At 38.2% G+C, this 23,051-nt stretch overlaps 1 protein-coding gene across 3 annotated transcripts in view; it reads right to left on the bottom strand.

Annotated features, from left to right (window-relative positions):
* Positions 1-6,009: 6,009 nt before the first annotated feature.
* Positions 6,010-23,051, bottom strand: part of LOC126248967 (serine protease svh-1-like) — a 455,562-nt gene continuing 438,520 nt past the window's right edge. The window contains exon 19 of one of the 3 annotated variants that reach the window (XM_049950539.1): positions 6,010-7,023. In XM_049950539.1, the coding sequence (XP_049806496.1) occupies positions 6,887-7,023 (137 nt within the window). In that variant the 3' untranslated portion in view covers positions 6,010-6,886. The remainder of the gene's footprint in view (positions 7,024-23,051) is intronic. The other 2 variants (XM_049950521.1, XM_049950530.1) reach the window with 2 other exon arrangements.

Genomic DNA, 23,051 nt, shown 5'->3' with positions numbered 1-23,051 from the left:
ACCTTGTGTACGTCTCAGGACATGTCACCTAGCCTTAGACAGCGTATTTACTTTTGTGTTTTGTTTACGAGTGGACGTGGTTGTCTAGTTAGGATTTCCTGACTCTGTTGTTTCATTCTTGTTGTTGTCGTACGGTCCTTCGTTGGTCGTGTCCGTCCTCTCCTATTGTGTTGTTGTTCGTGGGCCGCTCCATGGGTCCCGCCACATTTTCTGTCACTTCAACCCCGCGACTGTTCCAGTCGTCATTACAACAAGCTTCATGGTTATAACCTTCAGCTACTGTTCCCTTCCCATTCCTGAATAGGGCACAGAGACTGTTTATTTAATTCAGTAACCTTAATTTGCCTTTCCTGTTCATGTGTAGTCCATGTTGGATCTGTTCATTGTGCTTCATTATGTTAACATCTATTAAGTTTATATAGCTGAATTTTTCCTGAATTTTGCACAGGCACAGTTTTTGTAGCATTTAATTGCAATTCTCTATTTCCGTATTAACACAGGACCACTCTGACATTTTTTATGATGACATTGGTGTAGTGTAATTGTGATAACAGTTTTCTGTAGCTTCACAGTGCTGACTTGCTTTCATTTCTGTACACATCATTTGTACCACCTATAATCACAATACAATTGTCTTTTTTTTCAGTTTGTTTGTTTCTATGGTTAATTTCTGTACGACAGAACTGAATGTGCCTCCAGCCTTGAATTTAGCCAACACAAGGTACTCTTGGTTCATATTTTTGCGAAGGGAACAGAGAGGCTTTTTTCTTGGCTATCAGCATAAAGTAGGAGCTTTTGTTTTTGTTTTTCTTGGCTCGGAAGAAGCTGAGGCATGTGTCATAACTCGCAGTCATGAAATCCCCACCCCCACAAAAAATATCTCCTTTTCAGCCACTGAAGGTGCCAAAAGAACCTGCCATACAACCCTTCCCACTGGCTGTGATAAATTAGTACCAATACTGTATGTGTGAAGGGAACTGCACTCAAGTATGACATAAGGAGTTGGATATGCAACACTGGCACTCTTTTGAGCACTCACTACATGAGGGACACCTACATTGTACGTAGTCTTCTGTGGTAGAATATATGACATCTGCCAATGCTTTGGTGTGGTGTCTAGTTCACTGAGCACTTCAGACACACCATGCTTGAGTGTACTGCATGCACTGTGATAATCTTTGTTCATAAGTTGTGGTAAGATGGTTTCAGTTTTGTTAAGCCCCTCTTGATAGCCATGTAGCTGCTTTGCAGTCCTTATTTTGTCCCTCATTTGATTGAGCAGGAGCTTTGAACTATGTTCTGATCATCTGCTGATTTGTGTGAAAGAATGTTTTTACATGTAGAAATCATGAAGGATTTCATTTTTGCTTTTCATCTTTTCCTCATAAATGTACTCCATAATACAGCCTTATTTCACTAAATTTTCACATTTGTTGCCCATTTTTATTCCATTTTCTATTTTTCATATTACTTTTCATCTCTCCCAGCACCTCATCTACAATGAGGTGACAAAAGTCATGGGATACCTCCTAACACCATGCTGGACCTTCTTTTGCCCAGCATAGAGCAGCAACTTGACACTGCAATGACTCCACAAGTCAATTAAAGTACCCTACAGAAATATCGAGTCTTGCTGCCCCTAAAGCTGTCCATAATTGCGAAATTGCTGCCAGTGCAGGATTTTGTGCGTCTCTTGCTTATGTTTCATGTCAGGCAGTCTGGGTGGCTAAATCATTTGTGCGAATTGTCTAGAATGTTCTTTAAACCAATCACAAAATATTGTGTGTCTGTGACATGGCGCATTGTTATCCATAAGAATTCTATTATTGTTTGGGAACATGAAGTCTGTGAATGGCCGCAAATGGTCTCTAAGTAGCCAAACAGGACCATTTCCAGTCAAATATCAGTTCAGTTGGATCAGGGGTCCCAGTCCATTCCATGTAAACACAGCCCACACCATTATGGAGCCATGACCATCTTTCACAGTTGCTTGTTGACAACTTGGGTCCATGGCTTCTGGCAGTCTGTGCCACACTAAGAGTCCTATCATCAGCTCTTACCAACTGAAATCAGGACTCATCTGACCGGGCCACTCTGACACTGTGGATCTCAGAATATTGAATTTCCTAATGATTTCTAAAATGGAATGTCCCATGCATCTAGCTCCATCTACCATTCGACATTCAAAGTCTGTTAATTCATATCGTGAGGCCATAATCATGTTGGATACCTTTTCACATAAATCACCTGAGTATAAATGACAGCTCCACCAATGCACTGCCATTTATACCTAGAATACACGATACTAGCTCCATCCGTATATGTGCATATTGCTGTTCCATGACTTCTGTCACCTTGTGTATGTCTTTGTGCCACTGCTTCTCATCCTCCACTGATCCATGTCTCTCATAAGCATATTTATTGTTTAGTGAGCTCACTCCAAATATACCCTTGCTTCCCAGAAATTTGTTCTAGCTTTGGTCTTAATTACCTGGATTATCCCTTGATGTTACTAGATACATTGTCCAGTAACATTAATGTGACCACATGTCAAATGCCAGAACAACCACCTCTTACAGCGCAGATCACTGCTAGACATGCAGGAAGAGAGTAATTGAGGTTCTGGAAGGTACCAATAAAGAGATGGAGCTCTGCTGACTCCAGTGCCTTGCTCATTCTCAGTTGAGGATCCATAACATGAACAGCTGAATCAAAATGGTCCCACACATTCCTGATTGGGTTTAAATCTGAGGAGTTAGGTGGCCTGAGGAGTATGAGAAACTCAACCTGATGTTCTTCAAAACACACATACAGTGCAAGCTGTGTGACGCATTGCATTGTTCTGCTGGTAGATGCCATCATGCCAAGGATAAGGGTGGACATGGTCCTCAAAGATATAATCATAGTTGTGTCGATCCATTGTGCCTTCCAGAGTGACAATGTCATTCACAAAACATTCCTCAAACTATAATGCATGCAGGGTATTTGCTTTTAGATGTTTCACACTGCACGCACTGACAGCCATCTGTCCAATGGATCATAAAATGTGATTCATTTGAAAAGGGCACCTGTTCCAACTCAGTGGTCATCAGTTCCAATTCCAGCCTTCATTGTTGAAGAGAAGTAGCATGCTGAGGAGGCCCATTTCCAGCAATGATAGTTGATACTTCTGTTGGTAGCCCTTTGGTTCATTTTGGCAGTCAGCTGCTCACCAGTTATGCATCCGTTTCCTCATATACATATCCACAGCCATCATTCACACCTGTCATCTACAATCCATGGCGGATGACGGTTGCCTCGGAGCCAGTTTCGGATAGCATGATTTTGCCGTGCATGGTATACTTTCACCACAGTCACATGTGAACAGTTTACAAACTTAGCCATTTTGAAATACTTTCATCCTAGGCATAGAAGCCGATTATCCTGCCCTTTTGGACATCAGACAAATTGCTCCATTTTCACATTATGATAACAACTGCACTGTTTTCCTTGTACCACGACAGGCTCTATACAAGCAACCCACCCACCTCCACCCGCAACCCTCCATCCCAAGTCTAGAAGTGCTGCCATCTGCTGTGTGTGAATGGTACTTAACATCAAATATAGGCAGTGGTAACATTAATGTGTCTGGACCCTGTAATATTTCTATTGACCATGGGGAAAACGGAACAGCTGATTTAAAATTATTAAGTACTTAACAGATAGCTTCTCTATGAAACATAGTCTATACTATCAAACAGGATGTTGTGAAAACTGTCAAACAGAATATTTACTTTCAACTTCATCAATACTTAAACAAAAAATAAATGAATTGGTTCACTGAAAATTAATATCTACATCTGTACTCTGCAAATCACTGTGAGGTGCATAGCAGAGATTATGTCCCATTGTACCAGTTATTAGGGTTTCTTCCTGTTCCGTTCATTTATGAAGCTTGGGAATGATTCCATTCACACATGGAGCATGGGAAGAATGATTGTTTAAATTACCCTGCACTGCAGTAATTATTCTGATCTTATCCTCATAATTCCTATGTGTGCAATACCTGGGGGATTATAACATAATTCTAGAGTCATCATTTAGAGCTGGTTCTTGAAATTTTGTTAGAAGAATTTCTCGAGATAGTTTTTGTTTATCTTCAAGAATCTTCCAGTTCAGTCCCTTCAGTATCTCTGTGACACTCTCCCATGGATCAAACAAACCTATGACCATTTGTGCTGCCCTTCCCTGAATATGTTCAATATCCCCTGTTAGTCATCTTTGGTATGCATCCCACACACTACAGTAATATTCTAGAACCAGTCACACGAGTGATTTGTAAACAATCTCCTTTGTAGACCGATTGAACTTCACCAGTATTCTACCAATAAACTGAAGTCTAAGTCTACCACATGAGCCTATGTGATCATTCCATTTCACATCCCTACAAAGTGTTACACCCAGGTATTTGTATGAGTTGGCTGATTCCAACAGTGACCATTGATATTTTAGTCATATGTTACTACATTGTTTTGTTTTGTTTTGTGAAGTGCATAATTTTACATTTCTGAACATTTAAAGCAAGTTTCTAATCTCTGCACCACTTTGAAATCTTATCAAGATATGACTGAATATTTATGCAGCTTCTTTCAGATAGTACATAATTACAGATAACTGCATCATCTCCAAAAAAACATGATGTTACTATTAATATTTTCAGCAAGGTCATTAACGCGAACAGCAGAGGTCCCAACACATTTTCCTGGGGTGCACCAGAAGTTGCTTCTACATCTGACAATGACTCTCCATCCAAGATAACATGCTGTGTCCCTCCTACCAAAGAGTCCTCAATCCAGTCACAAATTACACTTGATACCCCAAATGATCATACTCTTGACAGGAAGTGTAGGTGTGGTACTGAGTTAAATGCTTTTTAGACATCAAGAAATAATGCATCTACCTGACTGCCTTGATCCAAAGCTTTCAGTACGTCATGAGGAAGGTGCAAGTTGAGTTTCACATGGCCAGTGTTTTCTGAATCAATGCTGGTTGGCATTGAGGTGATTCTGTTCAAGATACCTCATTATATTTAAGCCCAAAATATGTTCTAAGATTTTGCACCAAATTGATGTCAAGGATATTCGATGGTAGTTTTGTGGATGACTTCTACTACCCTTCTGGCAGGCAGGTGTGACCTGTGCTTTTTTCTGAGAACTGGACACAGTTTTTGCTAACTCAGCTGCAAATTCAGTACAGACAGACAGGGATTCTGTTGGGCTTGGAGCTGTGTTCAATTTCAATGATTCCAGCTGTTTCTCAACTCCACAGACACTAATACTTATTTCATTAGTATTTTCAGTGGTACAAGGATTAAATTGGGGCAAGTCTCCTGGGTTTTCCTTCGTAAAGGTACATTTGAGCAACCAGTATTCATAATACTTTGTGGTAGATAAGCACGAGAAGAATGTAGACTTCTGTCTCGTATCCTGTCTCCTGTGAATTATAGGATGATGATAAAATATTTCACAACTGATACCATTAAATGCTTATCACATACATCATCACTATGTTGTTGGTAATGAAAGTCTCAGTAAATATTGCTACAGTGAAATGCCATTTGCATTTTTCAGAAATCATTCATAAAATTATATATCTATTATCACTGCTTCAACATTCTTCTCTGACATCTTGAGCTGTGTCTTATTGTAGAAATAAAAAAAAAAATTACACACGAAAAAAAGAGACAAAAGTCAATTTCATTGAGAAAACTGTTTCCACAGAGCAGTCCATGTTAATGTTCGAGCAGAATCATAAAAGACTTTTCCTGGATAAAATAATATTCCTTTCTGTTGTTATTGGTACACAAAGTTGGTAATCAACAGATACTTGTACAGTTTTTCCATTTCTCTATGAGAACTCAGATTGTACATATTATGAAAAATTGACTTTCTTGTTCCCTAAAACTGTACTACATTCTGAATTTTTTGAGAAAAAGCTATATTTATTTAAAAACACTTTGTTTGGCATAACATAACACACATGAGAAATCTGGCATACTTGCACAAAGTGAAAATATGCTACATCACTAATGATAACACATAATTATCTTAAATCATTGGAGTTCTTATACCTTTGACAGAATACTTGATTAGAAAGTTTTCTTTACTTTTTGTTCATAGTTCCTCTTGTATGCCAATGTCTTTTGTATTGTTCTTCATTTTTATTTCTACTGAGTTCTTAGTTATTCATTTCTTCCTCAAGTCATTAAAGAATGGGAAACTACAATGTATTAATCTGTTTCCATTCTCTAATTGACCCCATTTTACAACTATAGCTGTTTTTTATTTCCAATACAATTTATTGTCCTTCCTTGTATTGTATTTTTATATGCACGGATTAAACTTTGATCATTCAATTTACTCTCTCCAGAAACATAACTTCTCTACTTTGTGAACTTCTTTATAAAAACATGACCATGTACTTGTACTTCTTAGTTACTCAGCTTTCTGTTCATGCACAAGGCATTGTAATAAGGCTTAAACACAAAGAAATTGTTTTCTCTTAATAGGAACCACATTAAAATACTATATTTCTGTTTCTCCTTGGTGTGTCCATTTTGATTTAAGAGTTTTTGTTGCAGATAATCTGACCATTAAAAGTGAAAGTCAATTTTATGCAGAGTTTGTGGACAGCAAAGTTTCAGACAATGTTTTATTCACTGTTAAGGACTGAAATTGCTTCATTAGATAACATACTCATACATAAATCACAACTACTATGTGTAACAGTTCACTGTATACAGAAATGCAATTTAAAAAACACTGAACTACAGCATTGTAAGTTCAATAGTTTTTAATGACATTGCATCTTTGTTAAAAGGAGTTTAACACTAAACTGAGAGAAATATTTATCTGCCGGACATTGATTCTTCAATTTTTTGATTTATCCACTCGCGGTGTGCAGCAACATTTGTGTATACACCAGGTTTATTTGGCTGTCCACAGTCTTCACCCCAACTTATTATTCCATATAATGTAAACACTCCTGAAAATGAAAGTTACACATTAGGTAAGTGACTTTTTGCTTTACAAAATTTCAACATACAGAAAAAGATTTGTACTAATCTATAGAAAAAGGGTGTGTGTGGGGGGGGGGGGGGGGGGTTTGTCTGTTTACACAGCTTTCTTGGAACAATGTGCCTTTAGTGAAAAGACCATTCTGGCAACAATCCATATACAAACATTAGAAATGTTTCAGATAGACAACCAAACACCAAAACAGAAGACTGTTTATTGGCCAGGAAAATATACTGGATCATGGTTCCTTTTCCAACATCCAGTGATTCCATTTATGATTCAGATACAGGAGAACTTCAGCAAAGAATACATGAACTGAACAGAGCAAGTTTGATAGTAAGGTTTAACTATTTAGGTACAGTAAGATCAAAGTGATGTAGAATCAGTATGTAAAGAGATTAATGATGAAGCTGTAAAAACAGTTGACACATTTGTATAGTTAGGACAAAAGAAAACAACAAGAGGATGGACATTTAAAGAAATAAACAGTAGGGTAAAAATGGCTTAGCATTCAATTCTTCTTTGTTTGATTGTCTTTCTTGCTGTTGTTAAATCTTTCTGGGTTGTATTGTTGTGACAGATGAAACTTTTCCTTCCTAACATTCATCGAGAGCTGCACTGGACATCTTCAGAGATGTCCTCGGTTCTGCCGGGTCTTGGGGTTGACAATGGATGTCTGAGAGCAATGTAAATATTGTGATCAAGGAGATTGGTAGATGTTTACATGCAACTGTCAGAGATAAAACAAAACTATCAAACAATTGTTTCTCAAAGATAAATTTATCTGTAGATTCTATGGAGCACTACTGCCCATGTATCACTAATTTTCATGGTTTCTTCTTTACAGTTAAAATTATACACAAGTTATATATTTTGATGGTTTCTCTATATAAGGGAAAAATAGTCCATCTCTGTAGATAAAGTTTTTTGTTTCAGGAAAATTTACTTCATGATTCTCTGATCAAAGAGCATACTCTGCTACAGCTCATTCTTCGATTTTGCCTAGTCAGCAAACCATTTTATGTTCCTTCTATTGTGTATTCATGTTTATTTTGGTAGTTAGAATATAGACCTTAGCACATGGAATTTTGTATACCCCATATGACTGTGTGGCAGCAGGCACAGTCCCTTATGTGGCAGTGGAAAGTCCTTGCTAACCAAGACATATTGATGCACATAGATCTGTTGAGGGGTGGAGAGCATTCTGGAATCAAGGTGAAGACAAGCTATCGAAGGGCTAAGGACCTGAAATAAAACCTTGGCAGGTGTCCAGGCCTTGACGTGACAGTCGTATCAGGACACTCGAGGGCTGTGGTCTGACAACCCCGCAAAAAAAAAAAAAAAAAAAAAAAAAAAAAATCAAATTATGGACACTAAAAGGAGAAATAGCTGAATGGATCTTAAGCCTATGACCTTTGGCTATTGGATTTTGTAATGTAAGAACATTGTGAGTGGCAGGAAGGTTAAGACAGATCAAAAAAGAGATAGAGAACTACGGATTAGATATATTAGGATGAAGTGAAATAAGGTGGCTGGAATCTGGGGACATTAAAACACAAAATGGTGGAGTGCTGCTGTATGTAGGACAGATGAGTGAAGATGCAATGACTAGGAATGGTGTGGGTCTCTTCCTATCAAAAAACTACAAAAGTCGGTTAGTGGAGTGGATAGCAGTCTCAGAAAGGATAATAACCACACACATAACAAAAATTGTGTGAAACATCACTGTAATTCAATCCTTTACACCTACTGAAATGGCTCAAGGAGAATTAAAAGAAGTATTTTATACACAGCTAAATGGAGACCTTAACAAACTAACTACAGAGATATAAAAATTTTAATAGGGGACTTGAATGCAATATCTGGTTTAGAAAATGGTGGGTATGAACACATCATATGTGTACACAGAATTTGTAATTGAAATGCAAATAGTGAACTGCTGATAGATATGTGCTCTGAGCATGACCTAGTCATTCAAGTCACACTGATTCCACATCCCAACTGCCATAAGATAATGTGCATCTCATCAGATCACATTACTGCAAATCATATAGATCACATAGTTGCAAACTATAAATTTTGCCTCTTTCTGATAAATGTCAGAAATAAGAGAGGAGCAGACATGGGAAGCCACCACCCCCTATGTTGACTGAGTTCAGATTGAAGATTGTGGCAAATACAAGCAAGTCACAGGGCCAAAAAAATAGATTAGGTGATATTAAAAGTTCAACATATCAAAGAAAGACTTGCCCTTGAACAATGATACAGATTCTAGGTCCTCTCTCAGGAAAACTTTAGGCAGGAAGGAACTGAAACAGGTTGTAAAAGATTTAAAGCCAACTATCAACACACATCAAAAAAAGTTTTGCATCACCTCGGTTCTGAGAGTTCCAGAACCTGTACAGAAAACTGGAGTAGAGATTAACATAAACATCATTTCCGCACTTTTTTTGCTTATGAAAACCACACATTGCATGTTGTACCACCATACAGCAAGACCTTCAGAGGTGGTGGTCCAGATTGCTGTACACACCAATACCTCTAAATGCCCAGTAGCACATGCTCTTGCACTGATGCATGCCTGTATTCACCGTGGCATACTATCCACAAGTTCATCAAGCCACATAATTCCACCCCAAAACAGAAGGGAACTTCCACCTTGCTGCACTCACTGGACAGTGAGTCTAAGGCGTTCAGCCTGACCAGGTTGCCTCCATACATGTCTCCAATGATTGTCTTGTTGAAGGCATATGGAACACTCATCGGTGAAGAGAACATGATGCCAATCCTGAGCAGTCCATTCCACATGTTGTTGGGCCAATCTGTACCTTGCAAAAATGGACCTCAGCATAGATGTTGGGAGTGAAGTTGCGCATCACGCAGCCTGTTGCACACAGTTTGAGTCGTTAACACGACATTCTGTGGCTGCACAAAAAGCACTATTCACCATGGTGGCATTGGTGTCAGGGTTCCTCTGAGCCATAATCCATAGGTAGCGGCCACCCACTGCAGTATTAGCCCTTGGGTGGCCTGAGTGAGGCATGTCATCGACACTTCCTGTCTCTCTGTATCTCCTCCGTTTCCAAACAACATTGCTTTGGTTCACTCTGAGACGCCTTGACACTTCCCTTGTTGAGAGCCCTTCCTGGCACAAAGTAACATTGGGGACTAGATCAAACTGCAGTACTGACCATCTAGGCATGACTGAATTGCAAACAGCATGACCTTTGTACCTCCTTTCTGGTGGAATGACTGGAACTGATCGGCTGTTGGACCCCCTCCGTCTAATAGGTGCTGCTCATACATGGTTGTTTACATCTTTGGGAGGGTTTAGTGACATTCTCAACAGTCAAAGGGACTGTGTCTGTGATACAGTATCCACAGTTAACGTCTATCTTCAGGAGTTCTGGGAACTGGGGTGATGCAAAACTTTTTTTGATGTGTGTAGGTGCTGGAGAGAGCATCTTAGGATTTAAGACACATCAAAGAAAAGAATGGATTTTTGATTATATGTGGAATTAAATTAGCTGCAGGAAAGTACTAACACAAAGGATAAGTCTTTGTAAGACAAGAACAAGAAGACTAAAGCATAAAGAATACAATGTGAAGAAGTGAGGTTGGCAGTGAACTAGAGAGAAAATGTCCCTTTAAACTAATGATAAAGGTAGGATAGTTGCAGATCTCAGTGCGGTATGTGAATCCTTTTAGTTTCTTCATTAGTTGTAACCAAATGAGTGACTGCTCACTACCAAGTAAAATTCCTAGTATGGCAGAGAAAACCTGCTCGGGTCTTAAATTTTCAGCTGTTTCAAGCACTGATCTTATTAAAATCATAATGTCCCTAAAAAGTTTAAACTCAGTGGGTTGGGATGAGGTTCCCACCAGAATAATAAAATCAGTACATTATAGTGTTGTACATCCACTCTCGCTCATAATCAACCAGTCTTTTGAAGAGGGGTGTTTTTCAGATTTGTTAAAATATGCCGAAGTTCTGCTAATTCATAAAAAGGTCAAACAGGATGAAATGGGAAACTATAGGCATACATCATTGTTACCAATTTCTTCAAAAATGTTCGAAAGAGCTGCATGTGACCAAATAGAAAATTATAATTCATCCCACATATTATTTTACACAATCAGTATGCAGCGCAACCCATGCAATAAAGGAATTGGTCACAGAAGTTAGCAGTTGTGTCAATAATAGAATGTGTGCATCAGGCATCTTTTGCAATCTTAACAAAGCCTTTGACACTGTAAACCATGACCAGCATCTTCAAAAACTGATTAACTATGGTTTTCAAGGAAAATCTCTTTGTTGGATGTCATTATACTTAGCAAACAGAAACCAAAGAGTACTTGTTAATAACAGTGGCAAGAAATTCCTTTTTGGATGGAATCACCTACAATTAGGTGTCCCAAAAGTCTCAATAATAGGGCATCTACTATTTTTGTATTACATCAATGATATGCTATGCCAGGTTGAGTCAAGATACCATACTATACACAGATGATTCAACAGCGATAGTCTGCTGTAAAACCGATGAAGACTTAATCTGTTGTATTAAACAGATGCTTGGGGAAGTGGAGGCATGAGTAAAAAATAAAAATTTGAAATAAAACTTTGCAGAAACAGAAATTATTCATTTCACCACAAAACAATCAGCACAATGTACAACTGAGATTAGCTATGTGGACAAAAAATTGGACACCGCAAGCTGTCAAATTCCTTGGTGTGTTTAATAAATATGTTGTGGAGTGATCTTAGTCGACTGAACAGTCTCGTGTATGTCATGAAGGTCTTATCTAGTACCACTGACTTAGTAGTTAAGAAAACTGCATATTATGCATATTTTGTTTCAGTAGTAAAGTTTTCTGAGGGCCTGAGAAAACTAATCTCCTGAAAGTCTTTAGGCTAAAAAAAAAAAAAAAAAGAAAGAAAGACTGTCCAAGCAATGGTGAGAGCTAAAAAGAATAAAAACTCCAAACCTCTACTCTCCATTCCAAGCATGTGTAAATATGAGATTCTCATTTTCACAAAGACAAACCAACAACTTTTTGAGGACAACTTCTTCCTGCTGCAGTATGAGACTAGATCTAGGGGAAGTTACATGCTACCTACCCACAGTCTCAAACTATATGAAAAAACCTCACTCAACATGGGCATTAAATTTGTAAATAAAACCTGTAAGGGGAAAAGTGACCCAGAGCTAAGAAATACTGAAGACCTAGAAAAATATTTTAAAATAAATGCTACTATAGTGTAGTAGATTTCTTTATGTATAATCTCTCTATAAAAAGTAACACTATAGAAATTATAAACATAGCTTTTTTAAAAAGAATTATTGTCGCCTTATTTATTAGTCAGTACATTTGTCTTAAAATTGACAAGTCACGTATGTCACAATCTTTGATTGTATGAGGCATGCAACACCGGACCTACAATATTTCTGAACCGGTGACAAAAATTAATAGTGACACCCCCCTTTCCCTCCCACTTGAGCGTTTGAGATAGGATGTAAAAAAAAAATTTTTTTTTCAAAAATATATTCATTTTGTAGCACACATCTTTCTGAAGATTTTGATATATTAAACATATATGTTCGAGGAAATGTAAGGCACATTATTTGGTCTCAAGTGTGCCAAAGTGCAGAGCAACACCTCTTCGCTCAGCATTCTTCTATCGCATGTCACTGTATTTGACTCTCTGGAATTCAAACATGTATATTTTGCAATGGAAGCCAACAAACCTGTATTCAGCACAGTGGAAATTAAAATGTTCTGTGGTGCCTCTTCTGCCGCCAGTTGGCTGGTTTGACATCCTACCCCCTTACAAAAAGCTCACAATTAATGCTGGGCAGGATTATTTGTGACTGAGAGAATAAGAACTCTTTAGAAAATTTGCACTCTTTATTGCCTATTAGCTAATAACTTTCTGTTTTGTGTGACATAAAATTAAATATAGAAAACATAAAACCAGTAAAGACAAGAGACAAGCAAAACAGTACACATTTCTTCAATCCTTAGGTCTATGCATTTTTTTCTCTCCAGTCTTGCAAAAGCTTTACATGGCATACTTTCCTTTCTGCAACAGAATCTATTGCCTCATCAAAGTTTGCCAAACTTTTTGCTACATGAAAAATCAAAATGTCATTGTCATTGATACTGAAAAAGCTGTTAATATGAACTGTACCAAAGAGTCATGTAGTTTCTCTATTTGATTACATCTATTTTTTTACAGTCTGCTAGATAAAATGAAATAAGCCTTCCTAATATTGCAGCAATTGTAACACATGCTAAATAGGCGAGACTGTTTTAGTATAAATGATCAATTTTATCTACCTCATTTACATAAATAATATGACAGAATATAATTCACGAAGTACCAATATCAAATACCTATTAGAATTATTACAAGCAAAAAGGTTTATGTTAGGAAATAGTTTCACATTTTACTCATAAGCTCCAGTTTCTCAAGCATGAGAAAGTAGTACTAGTACAAAGTTTTTATATAAATTTGAAATTGTAATATTCTTCCATATAATTTATTTGATGTCACCATCTCTTTTCCTTCTTCGTATTAAGAAACAATCTTGTTATCAAACTTCCTGGCAGATTAAAACTATGTGCCCGACCGAGACTTGAACTCGGGACCTTTGCCTTTCGCGGGCAAGTGCTCTACCATCTGAGCTACCGAAGCACGACTCACGCACGGTCCTCAGAGCTTTACTTCTGCCAGTATCTCATCTCCTACCTTCCAAACTTTACAGAAGCTCTCCTGCGAACCTCGCAGAACTAGCACTCCTGAAAGAAAGGATACTGCGGAGACATGGCTTTGCCACAGCCTGGGGGATGTTTCCAGAATGAGATTTTCACTCTGCAGCGGAGTGTGCGCTGATATGAAACTTCCTGGCAGATTAAAACTGTGCGCCCGTCCGAGACTCGAACTCGGGACCTTTGCCTTTCGCGGGCAAGTGCTGTGAGGACCGGGCGTGAGTCGTGCTTCGGTAGCTCAGATGGTAGAGCACTTGCCCGCGAAAGGCAAAGGTCCTGAGTTCGAGTCTCAGTCGGGCACAAAGTTTTAATCTGCCAGGAAGTTTCATATCAGCGCACACTCCGCTGCAAAGTGAAAATCTCATTCTGGAATCTTGTTATCACTAATTCTGCAACTGCCATTGTCAAAACTTATTCTCTGTTCAACTTCACTAACCCTGCCAGAATTACTGGTTCTCTGGATAGGCATTATTACGTGTTCATACAACGTGTTTTCCAAGCTATTCCGAGAATAGAACTTACGTGGTTGCTAACTAGGGACCGTACAATTGACCCTTAGTAGTGTAGCATTCTGGCAAAAACTTTCAGACAAAACTTCATTTTCTTGGATACACTAGATGATAATATGTAATCCTTCTTACCTGTTAGTCATTTATTTCCACTCTGGTAGTCTTAATCTATGTATTTCGCTAATAACTATAACACTGCTTATCATTCACACATCCAATCAACCAAATAAACAAACAGTAATTGGTATTCATCCATTTGGGTTTATTCAGCTCAGCTCGTTTAGCCCCATCCCCTTTTGTCTGTGGGAAAGGTTTTTATTTCTTGATGTGACAGGGATTCCCCTGGCAAAGATATCATGTACACCATGCATGCATTCAAAAATCAACTTATGATTTGTTCGGAAATCAACTTAGAATGTGTTCAAAAATGTTCAAAACCAACAGGGATGCTTTTCAAAATCATATGAATAATCAATAGACCAATGTGTAATTGCCACCCCCCACCCCACCCCACCCCAACCAGCTCCATGCCCCAGATCCGAGCCTGAAGGCATGTTATGCGATAATGAAAATTTGATTTGATTTGTGCACAACACAGTTGTGTTGATCTTATAAATTCTCTTAGAATCATATTAGAGCAATGCAAAGAATGCTACGCACCCATGTACCTGGCATTCATTGATTTTGAAAAGAACTTCAATTCTGTGGAACAAATACTGTGGCAGGTGTTGTAGAAGTATGGTATATCACAAAAGATTCTAATCATCTTCAAAGATCCATATGATGGCTACAACTGTTGTGTGCTCCACAAGGGAAGTCTCATAGAATCAACAGAGGTAACAACAGGAGTCCAGCAGGGTTGTATGTTGTCACCAATGCTCTTTCTACCTGTCCTTCACTTGGTTATGAGAAGTCATAGCTGACAGGAGACAAGGAATCAAATGGTGAGTCCATTAATGTCTTGAGGATTTTGAGTTCACAGACAACACAATTTTATTAGTCCAAAGGCTCACAGGTGCGAAGACTAAATTAAATTCACCAAAAGAAGAAAGGCAGAGGTTGCTGGCCTCAAGATAAATATAAGCAAAACAAAGGAAAGATGATAAATTCTGGAAACATGGAAGTGCTACTGTTTATAGGGGAACAGCACGAGGAGATTGTCAGTTCATTCCAGTATACTGGGTCGGTGGTGGGAGAAGATGATGAAACTAGAGGTGATGTGAAGAACCACATTAGAAAGGCAAATGCTGCCTTCATACAGCCAAAACCATTAAAATAATACATACAAATAGAAACATTACATGCAAAACTAAAATTTGTATTTTTAATACAAATGTGAATGTTGTCTCCTTTACAATAGTTAAAGCTCAAAAGTAGACAGGCCGGTAATGTCACCATTACAAAGATTCATAAATAGTTCTCTCCAGTGCATAATAAATATCTGGAGGGAGGAAAAAAAGAGAGAGAATCTCTGAAGAAAAATGAACTACATCCCTACACAAGAACAGAAATGTGAGGGAAAGTGGAGATGACTGGGACAGACATTGAGGAAGCCAGACAGAGCAGCTGAGAAGAAGGCATTGAAATGGAATCCCCAAGGAACAAGGAAGAGAGGCATGTCTAGAGATATGTAGAAGTTGATGGTGGAAGAGGAGAAATGAAGGGTTGACAAGACCTAAGTGAAATTGAGGGAAATGGTTGAAGACCTAGATGGATGGCCAGTTCTCCTAGATGCCCTATGCCTCCATAGGGACCAAAGTAAATAAGTCAAGTAAGATGTACACTGGTAGAGGAGAGTGTTTATTCTTTACAGGTATATTTTCTCTGTTAGTGTAGAAACTGGCCTGATGTCATGTTTCATTAAAACCTTCCCAATCTGATCAGTTACTTTTTTAGCAAAAAGAAGACAAGCTGTGTTCTTCCATCATTGTGTTATTTCCTTGTCCTTGGTCCTACTGTTATTGAGTCACAGAACTCTCCTCACTTCATTTCCTGAATAGCCATTTTCTCAAAATCCTGTTTCAGATGTTTTAAAGTAGGTGTCCAGGTGTTCTGGCATGGAAATTCTTTTGGCTCTGTTGACAAGACTTTTGACAACAGCACTTGTTTGTTGTGGATGATGGTTGGCATTCTCACATAAATATCTGTCCATATGTGTGACTTTCTCAAAAACTTTATGTTCCAACCTTCCATCAGTCTGACTCATAATTAACACATCCAGGAAGTTGTCATTTTCCATCCCATGGCCAACTGGACTTTTGGATTTATATTATTTAGATAACAAAAGAGTTCTTCCAAACACCTTTTACCATGTGACTAAACCATAACTGTGTCCTCCAAAAACCATTACCATTAAGATGGTTTCTTATTTGCTTATCTGAGGGCTGATTGTTCGAATTTTTCAGAATAAAAATCAGTGATTGCATGACTGAGTGGTATACCAACTGCAACACCATAAACTTGCTCATAAAATTCATCATCCCATTTTAAATGGTCTATGAGTAAATGGAATGGAAATGACAATGGAATATTCTTCCTGGATATTTAGTTATGAGACAGACTGATGAGAGGTTGGAACATAAAGTTTTTCAGAAAGTCAAACACACAGGCAGATATTTATGCAGGAACTCCAACCATCATCCACAACAATCAAGGAGTGCCATCAGTAGTCTTGTCAACAGAACCAAGAGAATTTGCATGCCAGAACACCTGGATACCTATTTAAAACATCTGATGCTGGATTTGAGATTATTGCTACTAATGAAAATAAGTAAATACAGTTCTATGATTAAATAACAGTAAGCCAAAGGACAAGGAAATTACACAGTGATGGAAGAACACAGTTTCTTTTCCTGTTATTAAAAAAGTAAATGCTCAGAAAGGGAAGATTTTATAGAAATGTCACATCAGACCAGTTTTTAGACAAACAGTGAAAATATACCTCTATTGGCATATGGGGTGTACATAATTCCCTATAAATGTTTTAAGGTCTATATTGGAACTACCAAAAGGACTGTGAATACACAACTGAAGGAACATAAAAGTGTTTGCCAACTAGTGATACTAGAACAATCAGCTACTGCACAGCATGCTCTTCAATCAGGAAATGATGAAGAGGTTTTCTGACACAAAAATTTTATCTGCAATGATGTACTGATATCCACAGCTACATAAAGAAGCCATTGAAATATATATGCATGGGACTAATTTTAGCAGCAAAAAAGAAGCTATGATACTTGGTCATATATGGAAAGTAGCACACAAAATAAGTAAATAAGTTTTATCCTTGACAAATGACAGTTCGGTAGCTGACTTTCATCTCCAACAAGGATTATCTCTGGTGATTATGAATAAACTTGTATCATGCCCCATTTTCACAACACTCGTGTCATTCTCAGAAGTCTGACCCATCAGTTGGCAAGATTCAGTGGAACCACTAGCACCTCTGAAGATGTCCAGCACAGCTTGGGATGAAATGTTAAGAACGGAAATGTTTTGTCGACCACAACCACACAAACCAGAATATTTATTGGCAGATAAGACATGTGGTCTTGAAAGCCTTCACTGTGTGATCATTTCTTGCTGCTGTACTGTTCCTTGTTGGTCCCTGGTTCTGAGTTCAGTTACCTGCTGAATAAGGAACATCTTTCTCTTCTTCATGTTACTTCAGATTAATTGACTGTTGATGAGCCACACATTTACTGCTGCCATTTCTAGGCTATTGTAAAATAAATGCATCATCCATCTCCTATAAGGAATCTTAGTTGAGTATTTACAAATCATTTCATCAATGACATCCACACAATACTTTGTGACCTTACAGAACGTAACAGTTTATGGTTCCTTGTTTCCTTCTTCACTCACTACTAATTTAGGATGCAGTGTGCTAAGAATAATGACATTTTTATTTTCTTCCCTTGGTGCAGTGTTATGGTGCCTTTTGGCTTGTCAGTATTATTCAAGATGATGGTGTAATATACACTCACTACTAATTTAGGATGCAGTGTGCTAAGAATAATGACATTTTTATTTTCTTCCCTTGGTACAGTGTTATGGTGCCTTTTGGCTTGTCAGTATTATTCAAGATGATGGTGTAATATAAGTCAACGTTGTACTTCTTAATGCAATTTATGAGGGCGGTTCAGAAAGTAACCTCCGATTGGTCACAGTGCGGGTTGTGGGGGGAGTAGCGACGCCATCTGTGCGTTCACGCACTCAACAGGTCAGTCGGCATCAAGCCGTGGTCGAGTGAATGTCGTACCTGCGCTAGTTTAGTTTTTGTGGCAGTTTGAAATGTGTGCTGCAATAGAAAACCCCGCCAAATGTGAAGTGCGTGCTGTCATAAGGTTTTTTTACAGCCAAAGGATATTCTGCAGCAGCTATTCATCGTGAGCTTTGTGCCGTGTACGGACCAAGAGTTATGAGTGAAGGAGTTGTCTGTGAATGGGTACGTTTATTTAAAAGTGGACGAGAAAACATTCATGATGAAGAGAGGAGTGGTAGACCATCATTGGTGACTGACGAACTCGTTCAGACAGTTGATGCAAAAGTTCGTGAAAATCGACGTTTCTCAATGTCGGAGTTGTCTACTGGTTTTCCACAGATTTCTAAGACTCTCTTGTATGAGATAGTGACAGCAAGATTGGGTTACCGTAAGTTCTGTGCACGATGGGTGCCCAAAATTCTTACCGACCACCACAAAACTCAAAGAATGGCCTCTGCATTAGACTTTCTGTCACGTTATGAGGACGAAGGAGAACCATTGTTAAACAGAATCGTGACCGGTGACGAAACCTGGATTAAGTACGTGAACCCTGAGACAAAAGAACAATCAAAGATGTGGGCACATTCAAATTCGCCTACCAAACCAAGAAAAGCCTCGCAAGATTTTTCTGCCAGAAAACTGATGGCAACGGTGTTTTGGGATGCCAAAGGGGTGTTGTTGGTTGAATTCATGGAATGTGGTACGACCATTAATCAAGACGTGTACTGTGAAACAATAAAAAAGTTACGACAGGCTATACAGAACAAACGCCGTGGTATGCTGACTTCCGGTATCGTTTTTCTGCACGATAACGCCCGTCCTCACTCTGCTCGCAGAACAACGGCCCTTCTTGAGTCCTTCAAGTGGGACGTTATCAACCATCCACCTTACAGCCCAGACCTGGCGCCAAGTGATTATCACCTCTTCATGCATTTGAAGAAATGGCTCAGGTCACAGCGGTTTGATGACGACGAAGAGCTCAAAGATGCGGTCACAGGCTGGCTCCAGGCACAAGCGGGTGATTTTTATGCAGAAGGAATTTCAAAGCTTGTGAAGAGATACGATAAGTGCCTCAATCGCTATGGAGACTATGTAGAAAAATAGTGCAAAGATGTAGTTGTAAGATGTATATATTAAAATATTTTTATTTAACTTGGTGTATTTTTTTAAATCAACCGGAGGTTACTTTCTGAACGGCCCTCGTAGGATATCTCACTGAATCTTGTTTATTGTTTCCACTAATGATACTTTTTTCTAATGAAGTTTCTTTGCAAGCTAAATGGGTTGTGAAGAAGTTTTTGCTTGTTATCTGCCCAGCCTTTCTCCTTACCAATGTAAGGGAAGGCATTGCAAATGTATTTGAAGCCTGTCCAAAACTGAAATCTGCTTTGTCAGGTTTGTTTGGCACAAATTAAGTAAACCTGCTTGCTTAAAATTCTATGCTCATCAATTCAAATATTTTCACCAGAGCAATAACAGTGTAAGTAGTTTCCCTTAGACTTGTTCCATACAGCAGAAATATGAGTGAACATGTTGACACGGATGTAGTGAGCTAGGGATGACTTCTCATCAAAGTGGAGGAAACTGATAATTTTGTTGAATCTCTCTCTTGTCATTTTATCACTGATAGAATTAGGGCACCATGAATGCAACAAAAGATCATCCAGGGAAACATCATTAGCACAAAAAACATCTCTGGTGTACATGGTAACAAACAAGCCTCAAAATCCCCCACAACACAGTCCAAGTTGTGATATTTATTTCATTTAGATCATGTAATTCTGCCTTTTTTAATGACATATCATATCAGTTTAGAAAAAATATCAGAAGAAAATGATGATGGAGTCATCCACATGGCAGAAAGTGGCTCCTTCTCTCTTCTTCAGGACATTCAAAGCAACCGTCCTTCCAAGCAGCAGTGTGTTAGCTACCTTCTCTTTGTTCTATCTCTATCAGCCATCATCACTATTAAGAAGTGGGGTTTTAAACTCTATTCCTTCACTGTTATGGAGAGAATTGGAATGGAAAGATGTCGAGTGATTGTAACTCCTCCCCAGACTCACTACCTTCATCGTCAGTTGCCTCTGGCAGAAAACTGCCATCTGAATTCAAAGTCACTTTTTGATTCAGTATCAGAGTTCTCCAGAATATGATAAATCTCTTGATTAATAAGACATGCCAATACAACATAATAAAAAACACACATTACAGTAGAAAACACCTGCTCGACTGATGAGGCAAATAACAATAGCTACACACAGGTGACAAATGACATGACAGTGACCATCGTATAAATCTTTCCACGGTACCTATCTCATCATTTGTTGACTGAAGCAAAATACAGCTCATGTGCCTTTGTTGTTGTGGAAAGAGCAATACTGTAAAAAGGAGTTACTTCAGGGTTCAAATCACCGCTGCTGTTGTACAATGTATACTTCACAAAATTTTCATAAAACCCTGAAATTTGTCAAAACAGACACAATAAAGAAAAGTCCTGAACTTTGGTGGAAAACTTTAAAAAATAAATAAAAGTTGAAAGGTGTCTTGTGCAAGTAGAACATGTACATCAACTGCTAAAACAGTTCAAAAATTGAATGAGCAATGAAAAGATGCCTATTGTGCATAACGAGAGTGAAAAGGGTGGCGGGAGGGGGGGGGGGGGGGGAGGGGGGGGAGGGGGGGGGGAAGTGGGTAATATTAGATTCTATTAGATTAGATTAGATTAGGTTAGTACTTGTTCCATAGATCATGAATACAACACTTCGTAATGATGTGGAACGTGTCAGGTTAATAAAATGTGTCTATACAAGATATTACATTACACAAAATATTACATGTCACTTAATAATTTTTTTGTGGGGGTTGGGAAATTACCCATTTACTACATCCAAAAACTCATGTAATGAGTAGAAGGAGTTGCCATTAAGAAATTATTTTAATTTCCTTTTAAATGCTATATGGCTATCTGTCAGACTTTTGATGCTATTAGGTAAGTGACCAAAGACTTTTGTGGCAGCATAATTTACCCCCTTCTGAGCCAAAGTTAGATTTAACCTTGAGTAGTGAAGATCATGCTTTCTCCTAGTGTTGTAGCCATGTACACTGCTATTACTTTTGAATTCATTTGGATTGTTAATAACAAATTTCATAAGTGAATATATATATATTGTGAGGCTACAGTGAAGATCTCTAGCTCTTTATATAAGTGTCTGCAGGATGATCTTGGATGAGCTCCAGCAATTATTCTGATTACAAGCTTTTGTGCAATGAACACTCTTTTTACTCAATGATGAGATACCCCAGAATATGATGCCATACAAAAGCAGAGAATGAAAATAGGCATGGTAAGCTAATTTATTCAGATGTATATCGCCAAAATTTGCAATGACCCTAATAGCATAAGTAGCTGAACTCAAACGTTCCAGCAGATCCTCAGTGTGTTTTTTCCAGTTCAACCCCTCATCAATGCATACACCTAGAAATTTTGAATACTCTACCTTAGCTACCGATTTCTGATCGAAGTCTGTATTTATTAATGGTGTCATTCCATTTACTGTGTGGAACTATATACACTGTGTTTTCTCAAAGTTTAATTAGAGCCCATTTGCAGAGAACCACTTAATGATTTTCTGAAAAACATCATTTACAATTTCACCAGTTAATTCTTGTCTGTTGGGTGTGATAACTATACTTGTATCATCGGCAAAAAGTACCAGCTTTGCATCTTCATGAATAGAGAATGGCAAGTCATTAATATATATTAAGAATGACAGAAGACCCAAGACTGAACCTTGCAGCACCCCATTCCTGATTATTCCCCAGTTTGAGAAATCATCAGTTTTTTGCGTATTATGTGAACTGCTTACTTCAACTTTCTGCACTCTTCCAGTTAGGTATGACTTCAACCATTTGGGCACTGTCCCATTCATGCCACAGTACTTGAGCTTATCTAGAAGTATTCCATGATTTACACAATCAAAAGCCTTTGATAGATCACAAAAAATCCCAACGGGTGACTTCCGGTTACTCAGAGCATTTAATATTTCATTAGTGAAAGTATATATAGCATTTTCCGTTGAAAAGCCCTTCTGGAAACCAAACTGACATTTTTTTAAAACTTTATTTTTACAAAGGTGTGAAGCTACTCTACAATACATTACTTTTTCAAGAATTTTGGATAAGGCAATCAGAAGAGAGAGTGGGCGGTAGTTGTTGACATCAGACGTATCCCCTTTTTTATGCAGTGGTATAACAATGGCATACTTCAGTCTATCTGGGAATACCCTGCTTCAGAGAGCTATTACATATGTGGCTAAGAATCCCAATTATTTCTTGGGAACAAGCTTTTATTATCCTGCTGGAAATGCCATCAATTCCATGTGAGCTTTTATTCTTGAGAGAGTTTATTATCTTCCTAATTTCAAAAGGAGTGGTGGGTGAAATTTCAATTGT

The sequence above is a fragment of the Schistocerca nitens genome, chromosome 1 (assembly GCF_023898315.1).
Source record: "Schistocerca nitens isolate TAMUIC-IGC-003100 chromosome 1, iqSchNite1.1, whole genome shotgun sequence".
NCBI classification, from domain to species: Eukaryota; Metazoa; Arthropoda; class Insecta; order Orthoptera; family Acrididae; genus Schistocerca; species Schistocerca nitens.
This window is presented reverse-complemented; position numbering and strand designations above follow the sequence as displayed.